The sequence below is a fragment of the Dipodomys merriami genome, unplaced genomic scaffold (genome assembly GCF_024711535.1).
Source record: "Dipodomys merriami isolate MVZ:Mamm:240054 unplaced genomic scaffold, mDipMer1.0.p SCAF_35, whole genome shotgun sequence".
Taxonomy (NCBI): domain Eukaryota; kingdom Metazoa; phylum Chordata; class Mammalia; order Rodentia; family Heteromyidae; genus Dipodomys; species Dipodomys merriami.
The window spans coordinates 14,952,636-14,971,460 of NW_027205048.1; the positions used below are offsets into that span (position 1 = coordinate 14,952,636).

General features: G+C 47.0%; 1 protein-coding gene across 2 annotated transcripts in view; it reads right to left on the bottom strand.

The window, feature by feature from the left end:
* LOC138803978 (putative pre-mRNA-splicing factor ATP-dependent RNA helicase DHX32) overlaps positions 1-18,825 on the bottom strand; it is a 58,116-nt gene that overhangs the window by 4,122 nt on the left and 35,169 nt on the right. For both annotated transcript variants that reach the window (XM_069988282.1, XM_069988281.1), the window contains exons 4-9: positions 15,057-15,429; positions 10,581-10,826; positions 9,394-9,493; positions 9,156-9,314; positions 2,241-2,432; positions 1,186-1,335 (exon numbers count right to left, since the gene is read on the bottom strand). In XM_069988282.1, the coding sequence (XP_069844383.1) occupies positions 1,186-1,335; positions 2,241-2,432; positions 9,156-9,314; positions 9,394-9,493; positions 10,581-10,826; positions 15,057-15,429 (1,220 nt within the window). The remainder of the gene's footprint in view (positions 1-1,185; positions 1,336-2,240; positions 2,433-9,155; positions 9,315-9,393; positions 9,494-10,580; positions 10,827-15,056; positions 15,430-18,825) is intronic.

An 18,825-nucleotide genomic window follows, 5' to 3' on the forward strand; every position in this document is an offset into this window, starting at 1 on the left:
AGAATCCAAGTTCTCTTATCTCGTTTAGTTTGACGTTTTGTTTCCTGCCACCACTAACTTGTGCTTTGGCCTGGGATTCTACGTGGCCCTGTGCAGTAAGCAGATCCTTGTTTACCCTGTCTTGTCTACTTTGGCCTGCTTGGGGCAATGAGAGCACGTGCTTGATGAACATTGTCACTCATCCTGTTTGTTGTCAAAAGATGCAGCCAAGCCGGACTCAAGCCTGTAACCCTAGCTGCTCCAAAGGCTGAGATCTGAGGAGGGTGTTTTGAAGACAGCCCAGGCAAGAAAGTCCAATAAGCTACTCCAGTAAGCTACTGAGAAAAAGCCAGAAGTGGTGCTGTGGCTCAAGTGGTAGAGTGCTAGCCTTGAGCAAAAGCAGCTCAGGGACACTGCCCAGGCCCTGAGTGCAAGTTCTTGATTACTTTCTGGCTCCGTGGGCAACTGTTCCTTCTCAGCTCAGGAATACTAGCTTTCTGTTCTTTATATGATCCTACTACTGCCTTCCAAATTGCTGTCATAGTTTCCCACATCATTGCCAAATATTTTCCATGTTATCTTTTGGAGGAAAGGTTAAAAGGTGCCTTTTGGAAGACAGGTGAGCAAAGGCCCCTCTCAGCTCAGAGGAGCGCCGAGCTGCCGGCCTTGGCAAGGCTGCTCTGCCCTGCTCTGTCAGCTCCCCATGCATGCAGGCGCTTCCAGGTCCTCCCCGGAGAGCGAACGCACCTGCTGTTGGTCAAGCACGCGTGGCTTCTGCACACACCCTCTGCTTTCTGGGCACACTCTACTCTGGCTGGCAAAGATCCAACCAGATCCTCTCCTGCCTCCCTCAGCACACCAGCCCAGTCTTCACTACTCCCTACAGCTGGTGTGGTTTGGCATTCAGGGGTCTGTGTCCTCTGCAGAGGGAGCGTACCAGGCTACAAGAGGAGTCAGTACAGCTCTGACAGTGGGCTCCCGGAGATGTCTGTTCCTTCTCTTCCACTCTAAGCCTCTGTCCTTGTCACTATGTCCCCAGAAAGCCCAGGCTAAAGGCTGGCTGACCAGGGTGCCAGAGCTCCAGAGATTCAAGCGCACGTGGCAGCAAGTGGAGCAGAAGGATGAGGATCTGCTGAACTCACAAGTCAGTCTGATTTGGGAGATAGGATTGACAGGTAGCTTCTGAAACTATGCGCATTCACTTACGCTCACTGGTAGAGTTCAGAGCCGCGTCTTGGTAGGCCTTGAAAATATTGATGAGGGTAAAGTGGTCACCTTCAGGATGTGAAAATGTCTTCCAACAAGTCATGGCAGCCTCCTCAGCCCCATGAGGCAGGTGGGAAAAGCAGTTAGGAGCTTTACAATGCAAAAGGTCACATGGTCAACAATACTGAGGACATTTCATATTGGCAGATGTGCTGAGGCTCATTACTGTTTGGACCTGCTCCTTATTGTTATTTACTTGCAAGCCAAGCAATGAGTCATCCTAAGTCTTTCTCCTCTTGGTGCACTTTGCTTTGCTAGTAACAGTTAACACCTGGCTTGCATTCCAGTATAAGCAGAGGGTCCGCAGGGCTCAGGAGCCTACACATGGGGGGAGGGCTAAGGCTGTCCTGGCACTGTAGTATTTGGCTTGTACTTCTGGCAAAAGGACATAAGAATATATAGAAGCAAAGATGCACAAAGCTGGAAGGGTGTAACACACACACACACACACACACGCACGCACACATACAGAGTTATCTAGGGAAGAACATTTGTTGCGACACTTTGCTGTACTGCATAGACCTCCTCAGGAAAAGCAAAGCTGGTATACTCTGACATGCCTGATTAGGAATCCATTGGAATTGGATTTTCTATACCAACTTTTTATATTTTTCTTTATCCTATTAAACTATTGCACTACCATTTCAAAAGTCTAAATGAGGGGCTGGGAAGGTGGCTCAGTGGTAGAGCACTTGCCTTGCATGCATGAGGCCTTGGGTTCGATTCCTCAGCACCACATAAGCAAAAAGAAAAAAGCCGGAAGTGGCGCTGTGGCTCAAGTGGTAGAGTGCTAGCCTTGAGCTGAAGAGCTGAGGGACAGCGCCCAGGCCCAGAATTCAGGCTCCACGACTGGACACACACACACACACAAATCAAATCTAAATGAACCGGTTCACTGCTAGGTACTGCTTAAAACATTCCAAATGGATCTCGCTTGACTTTACCTGTTACACGTTCGCTGCACAGAAGAATAAAGATGAAGTCATTCAAAGTACCTGTTACCATGGCAGCAATGGTCAGCATTTCATCCACACAGTCAAATTCACAGGATGCCAAGATAGACTTTGAGAGCTGGGGGTCCAGGGGAAACTCCGACATGATGATTCCAAATTCAGAAAGATTCCCATCGTTGTCCAGTGCTGCCAGATAATCTAAGTCCTCCAATGCCTGCATCAAACTTTCTGGTGCTAAGCAACGGAAGAAAAAAACAATAACAAAGTCATACAACCACTGTGGAACAATGACTGGATTTTCCTCTCCTGCATGACAGCAAGCCAACTATGAACAAAATGTGCAGCAACCGTTTGTCAGACACTGAAGGGCAGGCCTGGGGGAACTGGCAAAGTGAGCTCTATGGTTGTCTGGGATATGCGCTCCTAGGGCTTCCAGGCTTCCATGCCGAGAGGCGGGTCTGGAGGGAGTCTGGGGGGAGGCTGTACTATCCAGGGCTGGGTGCCAGGGAAGTACAAGTGTCCACAGCCACGGGTCAGAGTGTCGGAAAAAGCTAGAGATGGGATTCTGGAGACCCAAGCCCTCCCATGGCCAGGCAACAGAACACCAGGCAGTGTGGCCAGGAGGTGCTCAGCATGCCGGCTCAGCCAGGGTTGAGTGAGCACTGCTCCGGTGCTACTAGACAAATCTAAAGGCAAGTCCTGAATATTTACAAGAAGACATATTCAACGCTCAACTGGTGAGACAATGTCTACCATCCAGTAAGAATTAGGAGGTACAAAAAGCAGGAAGACACATTGTCTAATAAAAAAATTGATCCAGGTACTAGTGGCTCACATCTGTAATTCTAGCTACTCAGGAAGCTGAGATCTGAGGGTCGTGGTTAAAAGCCAGCATGGGCAGGAAAGTCTGCGACACTCTTATCTTCAGTTAACCACTAGAAAACTGAAAGTGGTGCTGTGGCTCAACATGGTAGAGTGCTAGCCTTGAGCAAAAGAGCTCCGAGACGGCGCCTGAGCCCCCAGTTAAGTACCATGACAAAAATAAATAAGTAAAAAATTAAAATGGACCCAGAACTCAGAGGCAACAAAAATAGCAGACAAGAATATTCAGTTAGGGGCTGGGAAGGTGGCTCAGTGGTGGAGCACTTGCCTTGCATGCATGAAGCCCTGGGTTCGATTCCTCAGCACCACATAAGCAAAAAGAAAAAAGCTGGAAGTGACGCTGTGGCTCAAGTGGTAGAGCGCTAGCCTTGAGCTGAAGAGCTGAGGAACAGCGCCTCAGGCCCAGAGTTCAGGCCCCTCTACTGGACCCCCCCCCCCAAAAAAAAGAATATTCAGTTATTTGCCAGTGCAAACTGGTTTTCTTCATTCCTGAATTCTTTTAGATTTACGCAGTATTGAAAATGCTATTGTGTTTATTATATCTGCTCAGTCTCCATCAGAAATCCATTTAGTCAAAGCAAACCATTTATTCTCTATCCTCACAGAATCAAGTTGTACAAAAACAATGTTTTAACTTGTCTGATACAGCGCCAAAGGGCACACCGGAAGCAAATGGCTGCTGTTCTGTTCTACCTAGGAGCTGGAGGATAGATGAGAGCTACTAGATTGCTCTCATTTATGTCAGTGCAGGAAGTGCAGGGTAGGCACAGGAGATGTAGATTACCATGGCCTAAGGAGCAACTGACCCTGTCTGCATCTGAGGGTGTTTAACGTCATGGACAGTAAACTTCTGTGCTGTCCAGACTTTGACCATAAACTCCAGGCACTCCAGCTGTGACTTGACCAGATCCCACAGTGGCCAGGTCATCAGGAAAGCTTCTGGAAACCACCAGTGGTTGGGGAAGGACATGGATACTGAGCTGCAGCCCAGGGGGACAGCAGAGATTACTGAACACCCCACACTCTGAACATCCACTGGAAGCAAGAAATCAGTTTCCGGAAATGCAAGGGACAGGGCTGGAAAGGCCCAGGGAAATCTCCAGAGAACTTGGCACTTAGCTGGAAGTCTAAAGCTTAGCTTGAACCTCTACCTGGGCAAGGTTAGAACTTCCCTGTTGTTTTTGCTTAAAACTGAGCAGGAACATTATGGTTTCCCAGGCATATTTCAGCTTTAGGTTTTGGACACTTCCCTCTCCTGCCTGATGGTGGTTTTACTTTTTTCTTTTTGGCCTGTCGTGGGGCTTGAACTCTAGTCCTGGGTACGGTCCCTGAGCTCTTCAGCTCAAGTCTAGCTAGCAGTCTACCACTTGAGCCATGGTGCCACTTCTGGCCTTTTCTGTTTATGTGGTGTTGAGGAATTGAACCCAGGGTCTCATGCATGCTAGGCAAGCACTCTACTGCTGAGCCACCTTCCCAGACCGGGTTTTACATCATTCTTGAGAACCCATGGATTAACAGTGGGAAACACAAGACTGTGAGAGGATGCAGTCCCAGGAAGGAAATACACACACATGTAGAAAGCTGGCTTCATCAGTGGGCCTGTGGTATGAGAGGAAACAGCTGATGTGCTGGGAGACGGTGCAAGGAACAGCTGCAGGAATGACATGCGAGATGCATACAGAGCCCGGGGGGCTGGAATGCCAACAGTCACAGAAAGCAGCAAAGCTGCTGCCTCGTAAGACAGGCTCTCTGGCAATTGTTCCTATAAGCATGTGGCGTGGCAGCTAGGCTTGCTTCCCAAAGGGCTCATTTTATGTCCTAGAATAAAGTTGGTTGCACACAAGGTTAGGAACAGAAATGCCTTCATGATTCTGCCCTTCGTCCTGATGGCAGAAAGAGGGCAGCACTTAGGGTTTTAGCAAATAGAAAAGATGAGTTAATGAATACAGATCACACACATGAAGGAACCAAGGAAGTAACTAAATAAAACCAAGTAAGTAACTAAACACGACTTGCTAATATTACATTTGACCTTGTAAGACACATCCCCACTGTAGCCCATCTGATTGTTTTCACTAAAAAGCATAAGGATTTAGACTTGGGTTTCTCTGTGCCTGTGCTCAGTTTTGAACTCAGAGCTTTGTGCTCCTCCCTCATAGCTTTCCAGCTCATAGCTGGTGCTCAACTACTTGAGCCACACCTCTGGTTTGGAACTTTCGCATATTTGTTTGCTGGGATGGATCTGAACCCCAATCTTCTAGGTCTTAGCCTGCCTTCTAAGTAGCTAGGATTACAGCTGTGAACCACTGGCACCAGGCTTGATGAGGGTTCTGTGTATGTATACTCCACGGTAGATTATATGGAATGTAAGGTTTCTTCCTCTTTACAGCAGTTCAAAACCAGCCTCCTTTATTCAATGTAACACATCAATTTTTTTTGGGGGGGTCCAGTCGTGGGGCCTGAACTCTGGGCCTGGGCGCTGTCCCTCAGCTCTTCAGCTCAAGGCTAGCACTCTACCACTTGAGCCACAGCGCCACTTCCAGCTTTTTTCTTTTTGCTTTTTTCTATGTGGTGCTGAGGAATCGAACCCAGGGCCTCATGCATGCAAGGCAAGCGCTCTACCACTGAGCCACCTTCCCAGCCCACAACATCAATTTTATTGAGCTTCCTAGCCAATGGCAGCTTTATGCCCAGTGTAACAGCTCATGGCAAAGTCACACTTCTCTTCAAGGTATTCCTCAAAGTACCTTGAAGGGCGACAATCACAGCATTGCCTCCAAGTTCCATGTTCCTTTTCTATGCAACCCCCAGTGCCAACCTCCTGTCTCCTGACATGGTAATGGAGAAGCCTGTTACACAAAGAGAGGTCATTCATTTTCAACAAGGCCTAAGTCTACTGGCAGCAGAAGTGCCAAGACGTAGCAGAGGAGTCCAGCGCTATCGGTGACAGCGTCGTACAGTATGTCTCCTATGTTTGTAGATACAGGCCAAAGTTTTAGATGTGAATGGGAAGAACCCCGGGCTGGCTTCCTTGTCTTCCAGAAGCATCTGTCTACTGTCATGGGCAGAGCTCTTGGGAAGCGGCTGTGTCAGCAGCTTGGGGTTGGTGGTGACTAAGTGCGTCTGAGCTCGGTTGTTCCCTGAGACTTCTCACATACCAGCTCTGCTCCTGCCCAGGCCGTGGCAGGACACAACAACAGACCAGGCAGTCCTCACTGGATCCCTCTCTCTTGGTGAATCGCATCCACCCAGCCTAGGCCTCAGAGAGAACCAAACACGTCTGGGGATGTACTACTCTGAACATGACCGGTCATCCTGCTGCTCAGGATCGTCCTGCTGCTCGGTGGCCCGGATAAGAGGGGAGGAGGGAGGACATTCGTGGCAAACAGTGGCTGGATTGTGGGCGTCTCAGCGTTGCCTGCTGCAAGGCTTCAGAAGGGTTAAGGTGGCTAAGTATTTTTGTTTCCTGACAATACCCCGTTTCTGCTGTGCCTGGGAAATGTGGCCGTGGCTTCACTCTGACTCATCATTCTGGAAGCAGTGAAATAAAAGGTGCCTGCAGCTGGAGCATTCCACTCAACTTGTAGCTGAAATACATGAACAGCACACTTGCTGCCCTTTTTAAGATTCATGAAGCATGTGAAAATGAATTTGGCATAACGAGGCTACAGGCAGTGAATTGAATTCCCTCAACCTGGACTTCATTTCTAAAAGCTGGAGTTTGTTTCTCCCTGGGCTGCCTGAGGACTGACCTCCCGAACTGGGTCAGGAAGCCCAGGACCCACAGAGCACTCAGCGGACACACGGCCTGAGGCAGAGGCCGGGGCAGGGAACCTGCGGAGAAACTGGCCAGGAGGTGCACACTGTTGTTTCTCAGGCATTGTGACAAACAACACGAACAGCAGAGCACCCAGACCAGTTCTGTTATTTACTTCTTTGGTAAACCTGCTAGGACATCTCAGCTACGGACCTGAAAAGAGGGAAATTAAGGAAGTTCCTGGTATAAAGTGCAAATAAAAACTCAAGTATCAACCAAAGGGCAGTCAGTATTTTCACTTGGGAGCCTTCAGGACAACCAAACACACACTGGCTACAGGCCAGAACACGTCAGCAGACTGAAGGGAGCAGGGCCTTGCTGTGGGCTGTGGAAAGACTGTCTCTGAGCATAGTGATGCTGGCCTTGGGCTAGGCCCTGAACAGTCTTAGGAGCAGGACGGGTGGGTGGAACTGAGGAAAGCTGGTGGGCAGCTGCTCTCGTGTCTAGGCCCTGCTGACATGGCTCTGTGAGGCACTGTGGTCCTGGGATGGGGGGGGGACCATGGGGATTTTCAGAAGGAAAAGGAGGTGTAAAGCCAGGCACCAGTGGCTCACGCCTGTCATCCTAGCTACTTAGGAGTCTGAGGATCACAATTCAAAGCCAACCTGGGCAGGAAAGTCTGTGAGACTCTTATCTCCAATAAAGTACTCAGAAAAAGCCAGAAGCGGAGTTGTAGCTGAAGTGGTAGAATGCTAGCCTTGAGCAAAAAGGAGTTTATAGATAGCACCCAGGCCCAGAGTTCCAAGGCCAAAGAAAAGAAAAGCAAAAAAGAAAACAAAAGAAAGGGTAACAGCCAGAAAGGTTCTGAGTCATGAGCCAGTAGGGATCTGGTCTGTGTTAAGGAGACCCGATAGTGAGTGGCCAGACCATGCTGTCCCAGAGGCTGACAGTCACCTTCTCCATCTCAGTGAGTCACCTCCTTTCTTTGTGACTCAGTTTCCCTCTCTGTAAAAATGAGCAGATAATAACATCTACCTCAAGGGGCTATTATGTGAAATGATTTAGTCTGTTAGCAAACACCATATACATATACACTGGTTGTTCTGAGAGACCATCAGTGTGTAAAGGACAAGATTGAGCGGAGTACAGTTGCTCGAAAACTTGCCTGACATTTAAAACTAAACAGCCCAAATCCCTCTGGGACGGTGTGCCGAGAGGGGAGGCAGTATTAGCCCTCCACACAGGGCGGTCGCACTGGGAATACAGAGGAAAGCGCAGGGCTGTGCCTGTGCCCTGCGCTGCAGGTCTGTCACGGGCAGTGGCTCCTTCCTGACTCCCTTGCCCTTTCCTTCCGCACCAGGCAGCTCTGTGCTGCATCACCAGCTGTCGGAGCAGCAAGGGTCTGACAAGGCCTGAGAATCTGGGGAGAAAGCAGAGACTGTGTCGGGAGAGGACTCTCGGTGTGCTCAGCAGAGCCCCAGGAAGAAACTGCTCGGACTGTAATCGAAGCTGCAGTCCCGGCTTTCCTCACACCAAAGCCGGATCTCAACTGCAGTGAAGTGAAATTCAGGTGAATCTTTCCAAGGTGATATGCTGACTCATAAAAAGGGATCACTGGGCTGGGAAGGTAGTTCAGCAGTAGAGTGCATGCCTTGCAAGCCTGAGGCCCTGGGTTTGATTCCTCAGCACCACATAAACAGAAAAAGCCAGAAGTGGCGCTGTGGCTCCAGTGGTAGAGCGCTAGCCTTGAGCTGAAGAGCTGAGGGACAGCGCCCAGGCCCAGAGTTCAGGCCCCATGACCGGCAAAAAAAAAAAAAAGGGATCACTGGAACTTGGAGAGAGTGAAGGAAGGGGTGAGATTGTCCAAAAAGAAATGCACTCATTGCCTGAATACATTAAAACTGTAACCCACAGGGAAAAAAAAAGAAAGAAAAAACCACACACACACACACATACAAATTTAAAAAAGGATCAGTTGCCTTCCAACACCCACTCCAAGAAGCACCAAGCTGCCAGGAATGCATCTTTTACCACCTGTTGATCTCGCCCCTCCCTCGACTCCCCACCATCCCTCTCTGTCTCGGTGGGCAGGCGGGTCGCCCTGGCTTTGGTGGCCAAGCACAGGCAATTCTCCAGGGACAGCAAAGTTATTTCCTAGGCTTTGGCCCTTATCTTCAGAGCATTTCTGCCTAAAATGAAAAAAAACAGCTTCACTATCAACCAAACACCTGTGCCTGCCTGCACTGCCAGATGCCCCTTTCTCCTGGGCTGGGTGGGCAGGAAGGAAGAGGAGATGTCCCGGTCCATGCCCTGCTGACCTGGTCTGTTCATGAAGTCGCAGTGGCCCAAGCCGGCGATGTCGATCCTCTTCAGGAAAAGCACCATGCTGGTGAGGTTGGCCTCCTGCATTTCTGCGGGCTTAAGTGGCCTCATGTCTTTGGAGGCAAATTCCTCAGTGTATAGGCAGAAAAGTTTTCCTACAAGAAAGCAAGGGAGGCGGCTGTAATGGCCCTGGGTTGTCCTGGGGTCCTTGGGCTTCTGTGTCTGCGGGGCTACCTGAAGAAGATGACCCGAGAAGCTGCTTCCGGAGCTCTGCTTGGCTTTGGCTGATTGGCTGCAGAACGAGAGAGTTGGCTCGAATTCTGGGGTTGTACACCTTCAGAGGAAAGATGATGCTGTTAGCATCCAGAAACGGCACAGCCTCTCCTGAGGCGCCGGGGCCCAGGATGCTCCCGGTCCAATCCGGTCCAGCCCTCCCCACTGCTGTCCAACCAGAAGAGGGAAGCCAAGGGTTCTCATGAATGGATTGAAAGGCCTACATTCCCGGTGGCTTCCCTACCTCTGGGACCTCGGTGTGCCTGTGGAGTGCCGTGCTCACGCAGGGCAGGCTCACCTCTCCGCCGCACCCCGAGCTTTGCTAGGCATCGTAGCAGCACCCACGCCACACCAACAGTGGCTCTTCCCAGTGGCCGGAAGGACAGTGATGGCCAGGGCCCCAGAATGGTGATTAATTCAGTTCTGAAGGGAACTCTGTTACCAGCAGGGCTCAAGGATGTTCAGTGTGTTCTCTGACTCTGAGAAGCACAGACACTGCTCTCAGAAGCCAGGATTTCTTTTGGATTTTTCTTGGATTTAATTTTAAGGAAAAAATAACATATTTATTTAAAATAATTTGATTTACAGTAATTGTTTTCTAAAAAAAGATGAATTTTTGCCAACTATCATCTAAAACTTGCTGAAATTAAAATTAATATACTTGAGAAATGATTTTCTAGCACATTTCCTGTGAAGAGATGCTAATTACATGAGGAGTTGCTAAGCTTTGATAAAGAGGCTCCTAAAATGTATCTAACAGGTGTAATTTGCTGTAAAGCCACAAGGCTGGTGTATAACTCAGTACTTCACTACCATGTATATAAGTCCCGGGTTGGATTCCAGGATGGGAGGGAAGGAGAGTGGACAAGAGGAGACTGGTTTCATCTCTCCTCAGAACCTTCTCTGGCAGGTCAATCCATTTAATTTGTTCCCAAATTGCAACACTACTAGTGAGAGATGCAACCAAGATCATAGTTGCTGGCTGCAATCACTCTGCTCATGTGACCAAGTTGACAGAACCCCGGCCATGAAGTTAGTCCTCCTCCCCTTCTGGTCAGTAGGGTGGCAGTATGATGGTCAGTACAAAGCCCCACCCCCTGGACCTGTGAGGCAGTCCCACACCTCCTAACCTCTATGACGACAGTTACCTGTCTTCTCTCCACACCCACGTCAATCACAAATCTGACTGTGTTGTTCCAGATCAAAGACTCCCCAGAGCTGGTGGTCAACACCACTCTTCTTTGATACACTTGGCATGATTTTTCTGTCTCATCAACTGGCTTGAACACTGCACACTTCTCTTTGGGATACAAAGGAACAATCACCAGCTCTCCGAGGTCAGAGTGTAAGTTAGCTCCTTCTTGACAGAACATTTCATAGACCTTTTCAATGTCCTAAAGCATTAACAACAAAAGGAAACCATAAGAATAATGTACAATAAGAACTTTAAAAATATCAGAACTCAATGAAATCTTGTGCAGTAATATTACCTAACATATACAGACAAAGGTGCTGCCCTGACCCCACCATGTGTCCAGCCTGATGGCATTCCTCACACTCATTGACAATGGTAGGAAAAGAGAACTCAGAATTGCACAACACACTCTGCATGTCCTCTACAGGCATATATTCCAATACATTTGGATCGTTCTAAACCCAGGGGCACTTTAAAGTAGCAGAGACAATAAAGTAGGCAGGAACACTCACTGTTGACATCTCTGCATGATCCAGGCATTTAGAAAAAACTGCTTACACACATGTCAGCTATGCTGAGAAAAATGCAAACTACCTGCCAGCCAACTGCGTACAAACCCTGGTCCAGACAGCTCAAAAGGTAAGGCATTTTGTTCATGTCCCTCTACTTCTCTCATCACAGCTAGAGTTTGAGAACTTCATCTAAAACATCATCTGAGGTAATTCTATTTTTTTCTATTTCTGAACTTCCCACTTTTGAAGAAACATGCTGAAGTTAGATGCATTAGAATTCACCAATAATCCCGGCTGAGAAGCTGACTTCACACACCTGAATTTGGGAGATTCACTTCTATTCCCCATTTGTTGGCTCATGACTACAGCTTCTTTTCTATGCCACTTGTAGGATGGGCTGACATTAACTCAAGGGTTTTGGAGGAGAGATCTGCCTAGAGAAGGAACCAGGCATCTGAGATCTCGAAGAAGTGGGGCAGCTGCCTCTTAGTGGCTAAATGGTAACCAGAAAAAGAGGCAGAGGCTGTGTATGGGTCTGTGTACTGCAGCTACGCAGATCTCTTTCTTTGCTCACATTCATAGATCTGTTCTGCTCACACTGCCCTATAGTTGCTTACTGAACAAACAGCATCATTGCTCATCAAAATGAATGAAAAACTGCCAATTGGAAAAGCAGGTAAAACTTTTTTTGCAGTATGTGGTGGCATATGCCCAAGGCTAGCCTGGGCAGCATAACGAGATCCTGTTACAAAAGTAAAGCAAAGCAAAGGAAAGCAAAAGAAAGAGAAGCAGGGTGGGAGAGAGAGAGAGACTTAATGGTAGAGTGCTTGCCTAGCATGTGTGAAGCCCTAGGTTCAATTCCTCAGTACCACATAAACAGAAAAAGCCAGAAGTGGTGTTATGGTTCAAGTGGTAGAGTGCTAGTCTTGAGTAAAAGGAGCTCACAGACAGATAGCGCCCAGGGTCCGAGTTCAAGCCCCAGGAGTGGAAAAAAAAAAAAGACAAGACAATTATCTGTAAAACTGTCTGAGAGGAACCAAGAAAGCTGTGAACACAGATTATGGAGCAAAGCAAACCTTTCCCCAAATCACAACCAGGCCGATCCTAACAGTGCCGGGGAGCAGGGCAGAACAAGGAAAGCCTGGCATGCCCCAAATGGCAGGGAAGGCAGACAAAACAGCACCTGCCGAACTTGGGACGGAAACACGAGAAAAGGCTGCCTGCAGGGGAGGTCTGTAGAAGTTGGCAGGCCTGCTATGACTGTCCAGTTGCCCAAGGCAGGGCAGAGGAGCTGCCGGGCCATGGGGGGAGCGGGGTGGGGGGAGGCCGCTCAGGAAGCCGTGGCAGTGGTCACAGCAGCACCCACACTCCGCTGCAGCCAAGGCGGCTCCGTCACTCCGCAGTGCGCATGGCCCTGGCCCTTCCAAGACGTCAAGCCTGGGAGGCTAAGGCGTGACCCAGGGGACGCAGACATGTGTCTATGCACCTCGAGCCTGGTGAATGCACGCCTTCTCCAGTCTATCTGTGCAAGTCACCAGTGACAGGAACTCACAGCTCATGTTACGCTCACAAGAATCAAATGTTCTAACATATCCTCATTCCAATTCTTCTAGGAGCTTCATTTTCCAAAAATTCATTTTGGAAGTTTTTTTTCTTTGAGACATTCTTGCTACACAACCCAGGCTGTCCTGGAACTCACAGCCTTCCTGCCTCAGCCTTCAGAGTGCTGTGATTACAGGTATGCACCGCTGGGCCTGGTTGCAATTCAGAATTTTTGCTTACTTCTAGGCAGCACTGGGGTTTGAACTCAGGGCCTTGAGCTTGCTAGGCAGACCATTTGAGCCACACTTCCATCCCTTATTTTAATGTGAAAGATGAAAATGATGGCTCATCCTGTCAAGTTTTAATTATATGTTTATACATATTCATCAATAATACAGATTATCTATTTATACATACATGTCCTTTTTCCACTGGCAATTCTATCTCTCAATTGTTTTACATTCCTAATGTGGCCATTCTTCTCCTCCTTAGACTTCACTCAGATGCACTGAGAACACTGTTTCCATAAATACTCTGCCTCCTTAATCATTTCCTTACTTTCCTTACTTTCTTGCATATCTTCAATCATTCAGCTTAGGGTATGACAACAGAATAAATGACTGTCTATTATAATGATACACATCTTAAGAAAATGTGAATCAGGGGCTGGGAAGGCGGCTCAGTGGTAGAGTGCTTGCCTTGCATGCATGAGACCCTTGATTGGATTCCTCAGCACCACATAAGCAAAAAGAAAAAAGCCAGAAGTGGCGCTGTGGCTCAAGTGGTAGAGCGCTAGCTTTGAGCTGAAGAGCTGAGGGACAGCGCCTAGGCCCAGAGTTCAGGCCCCATGACCGGACCCAAAAAAAGAAAAAGAAAAAGAAAATGTGAATCATTTAGATGCCAAGAAACCCCACATGTGCTAGTCATGCATCAAAGAAGCAGATAAAGTTTAAGTGACAAGCAAACCATCTGAAGCTCCCAGAGCTAGGATCAATGTCCTTCATGTTCTGAGCCGAGTGGAAGGGCCTCTTGTCAGCACCTCCCGAGAGCATGCGAAAGCTTGGGCAAGGGCTCCAACCTGTAGTGGCTCTGGTTTGCTGGTCAGGCAGCTCTGTCTGCATCAGACAGTTTTCTTTGTTTGTTTAATCTCTGGAACCATTACTTATGTGGGTCAGGATCTGAGAGTGAGTGCTTTGACTCTGAGTGAGAAGATGGAAGGAAGAAAGCGCAGGTCCTGGTTAGTGTCCAAAAATACAGGTCTAATTCTGGAGATTCTGGAGGCTTTTAGATCCGGCCCCAGAACTAAGTACAGTCATAGCAGCTGTCACACACACACACAAAAGAACCCAAATGGCCCTTGACTGTATAAATCAGTAATGAACAGAAAAGATGCTAAATTCTATACATCTACGAGTTCTCTCCAGAGAAGTTTGCAAGAAACCCAAGTTAAGCATTGTCTCATTTACTTCCCCCCCCCTCTTTTTGGTGATACTAGGGTTTTTGGCCTTGTGCTTGCTAGCCAAGTGTTCTACTACTTGAGCCACACTCCCAGTCTTTTTAGCTTTCATTATTTTTTGAGTTGGGTCTCTTATGCCCAGGCTAGTCTGGACTGTAATACTTGCATTTAACCTTCCCATGGAGCTGGGATGACAATGGGTAGCACCATGCCTGGCTTTTTATTAGTCAAGATGGGGGTCCTATGAACTTTTTGCTCAGGTTAGCCCTGAACTGCAACCTTCCTGATTTCTATCCTCCCCGTCTCTCCATCCTCCCTGATAGCTAGGATTAGGACTGTCATTCATCCTTTAAGAGAAGGGACCGGGCTGGGAGTGTAGCTTAGTGGTAGAGTGCTTGCCTAGCATGCATGAAGCCCTGGGTTTGATTCCTCAGTACCGTATAAACAAAAAGTCAGAAGTGGTGCTGTGGCTCAAGTGGTAGAGAGCTAGCTTTGAACAAAAGAAGCTCAAAAGGGCAGTGACCAGGCTCTGAGTTCAAGCCCTAAGACTGGCAAAAAAGAAAAGGGACCTAGTCCAGGAAACTGACTTCTGGGCAGTGCTATGGGTGATATTTTAGTCCAGGGAACTGACTTCAGGGCAGTGCTATGGGTGATATTTTAGCCTCAGGTCCCACTGACTACTAAGGAGCATTTGTGGGGAGTCTGCTGTGCTTCACTCCATGCCAAGTTTCCACTGTTGTTCAAAGTGCGAGTGATTTTAACCGTTGTTTATCTGTGCTTCTTAAGTGTAAAACAATGAGGTGTGATGAAATCAAACATTTAACCAGTGAGTTAGCAAACGGAAACCACTCTAGCTATTAAAAGCTTCCCAAATGAAGTACCTGATAAGAGTATTCTTTCAGGTCAGAACATCACTTACTTGCTCACAGGCCAGGAAGACTACAACATCACCCTTCTCTCCCGAGTGGTGAATTTCAAAGATAAGCTGTAAAATGGACTGGAAGGAGTCCTTGTGCGCCCCACTGAGGTACACCACCTCCACAGGGTGCTTTCTCTTCACTTCTATGAGAGGCACGTTTCCATAGTAAGAACTGAGTTTGCTGATCAGCAGAGGTGAGGAGTGAATTATGAGCTTCAATTCTGGTCTTGCTAGCAAAACGTCTTTAAGAAGTCCAAGTAACACATCAGTTGCGATGCTTCTTTCATGAACGTCATCTAAGATGATGACCCCATAGCTACCCAAGAAAGGACTGGACATCATTTCTCTTTGCAACATGTCATCAGTACAGTACCTAGGAAGAGGAAATTGTGAAGTTAAAAGAGTCTTATGGAAAGCCATGCAAAGAACTTCCTGACAGCAAAATGCCTTTCTCTGAAATCTGTTCTCAGGAGACTTTATTTCACAAAATGCCTTGTCAGCTAAGATTCCTCCTCTTTTTTTTTTTTTTTTAATCAGTGGAGGAAAGCTGAAGAAAATATATAAGAAGGGCTGCTCTGGCTCAGGCTCAGAGCCCAGCCCCCATACGAGGACTTCCCACTGCAGGGACGTGGTGGGGGAGTGGATTACCAAGTACATCAGTGAAGAGTAATGAGGCACAAGTACCTAAAAAGTCATCATCCAGCTGGGGCAGCATGCAAACTGGCCAGAATGTCTGGAAAAAGTGCAATGAGGATTTTAATAATGTTTTCTAGGAGTTCTTTCTTGGGATCGTATTTTAAAAATAATAATAGCTACCTATTAGTCATTCAGTACCATACATATATCTGATGCAGTTTGCCTGAAGAAACCAGTTTTATAAGGTTCCTGCCCATGTAAGGTATTTATCTATCCTTGTACACAGGAGCCCTGAGGCTACACCATGTCCAGAAAGGCCCAAGTGAAGGGTGGGGGCAAGTGGAAGCTGCCATTCGGAGAGGGTTCTGCTCATCTTCCCCAGAACGCCAGCCCTGGTTCACTGCAACCAGCCATTAACAAGTGGTATCCGTGTGCCCTACGTTAGCTTCCTCTCAGGTGTGTGGAACTTGGAGACGTACGAGGCAGAACGTGTTCATGTGATCATGACACCACCCCTGTCAGCACCTTGGGCACGCAATCTCTCACGAGCTGGAGGCTTCCCCTGAGCTTCACGTCGTCGGTTTCCCTTTGTCTACTCTCACTGCAGTGCATCTTAGCTGTGAGCAAACTATATTTTGGACTCTACGAACAAATCCTCCTGGCAAATCACCAGACCCAGGCTGGTCTCAAGAACCCAGACAGTTCTTAATCCAGCTTCAAAAAAAAAAAAAAAAGAATGGAAGCAAATTCTTTGTATCTCGTGGTGTGTGTCAGGCACTGGTGGCAGCACGTACGTTTCTCGTTTACTTACATCTTGAAGGTAGGCAGCACTGCCAACTCAGATTTACAAATGAAGTATCTGAGGCTTGCAGGTGTCCTATCAAGGGTCACCAAGCCAGGGCTTGGTCACAAGCCAAGGCTGAGCATCAACCGCCTCAATGCCATTCGATGGTAAGGTACCTGCTCTTTCTGTCATTTTATGACACCAGAGGATTTGCTCGTCTGCCATCCTTTTCTTTTTTCTTTTTTTTGGGGGGGGGAGGGTCCGGTCATGGGGCCTGAACTCTGGGCATGGGCACTGTCCCTCAGCTCTTCAGCTCAAGGCTAGCGCTCTACCACTTGAGCCACAGCGCCACTTCTGGCTTTTTTTCTTTTTGCTTACGTGGTGCTGGGGAATCGAACCCAGGGTCTCATGCATGCAAGGCAAGCGCTCTACCACTAAGCCACCTTCCCAGCCCTGCCATCCTTTTCTTACATGTTTTTCTCCATGTTTTACCAGATGCGTAGCAGCAAATTGTGGATTCCCTTTTCTCCAACCTCAAGAAGGAACTACTTTACTATAACAATACTGAATTTTGTGCGAGATGCAAATAAATAGATCCATCATTTTTGGTAAGGTTTAATTAGTAAAATATAATGATGTTAGTTATTATTCCTTCATTTCAAAACTGTCTGCATCTATGCTTCTTCTATGTCAGAAATTCAATTGCTGTTCCTTTTCCATATTGACTTTATAGGAAGCAGTATGCACTATAAAGCACAGAAGGAAATGAGTTACATAAATCTATCCAGGCTTAATTTTAAAAAGAGAAAACAGTGACCTATTTAAAACTCTGCTAGAGGTAGGCACCAGTGGCTCACACCTGTAATCCTATCTACTCAGGAGGCTGAGATCCGAGACCATGGTTCAAAGCCAATCCAGGCAAGAAAGACCATGAGACTCTTATCTACAATTAACCATCAAAAAAGCAGAAGTGGAGCTGTGGCTCAAGTGGTAGAGAGCTAGCTTTGAGCAAAACACCTCAAGGACAGTGCCCAGCTTCAGAGTTCAAGCCCAAGACAGGCACCAAAAACAAATAAACAACCACCACCACCACAACCCTCGGCTAGACTCCGCAGGCCAGGCCTGAGCCTTCCTGATGATTACAGGAAGCTACAGGCATCACAGAGGCTCACTTCTAAACCTCACTGCACCAGGATGTTTCTCACCTTTATGTTGACAATGCCTTAAAAAGCAGGATTACCAAAACTATGCAAATAGTATTTTCACATGATGCCAAAGTTTCAGGTAATGCTTTAAATTCTTCTAACACTTATAAAAGCCAATGATATAATACAACATTTTAAAGTCTTACTAACTTTTTTCTGCAATTTTATATATAGAGTTTGACTTCATGAAAATTAGAAATCTTTTCATTTCTGAGAACTGAAAAGGTATTTAAAACCTTTATTACTTCTACAAGAAAAAAGATTCAGACACACACATTTAAGTATTAGAACTTGTAGGACCACTGAGCTATATCTTAGCCTAAGATATCTTGATATGTACGTATGTGGTCCAAGAAGATTTTAGGTATATAATATTTAGGAATCTGGTATTTGTAAAAAAGACCAGAAAAAAGTTTAAGGAATAACTATATTGTCATATTTAGCTTCAAAAAAGGAGGAGGAAGAAGAGGTAGCAGGCATAAAGAGAGTTCCTTGCTGTTTTGTTTTGTTGCTATGCAGTGGCCTTAATGTCCAGATCCTCCTGCCTTAGTTGACCAAATACTGGGATTATAGAAGTATGTCACCACATCCAGCTAAAGATAGCTTCACTAAATGCCTATTATATGTTTGATAGATTAGCTACTAAGGAGTTATAAAGAAAATGAAAAAGGGAATATTGAATATAGACTTTTTTTTTTTGGTTGCAGGGCTTGAACTCAGGGCCTGGGTACTGTCCCTATGCTTTTGTGCTCAAACCTAGTGCTCTACCACTTTGAGCCACAGTGCCACTTCCAGCCTTCTGGTAGCTAACTGGAGATAAGAGCCTTATGGACTTTTCTATGCCATATGGCTCTGAACTGTGATCCTCAGATCTCAGCCTCCTGAATAGCTAGAATTACAGACATGAGCCACCCCTGGCTAGACCTGCTTTTTATAATTGGTAATCAACATTAAGTTGTCCTTTGACTTAGGGTTTACAGATATAGCTCAATGGTTCAGTACTTGCCTATCATTTGTAGGCCCTTAGGTTGTTCAACCCCCAATTTCATTAAAAAAATCCTCTGATTTAAATAATTATTCAATCTGAGATATTATTCAAAATTATAACTAGCAGTCCTCTCAAAGAAAATGAATTTGGTTCTAA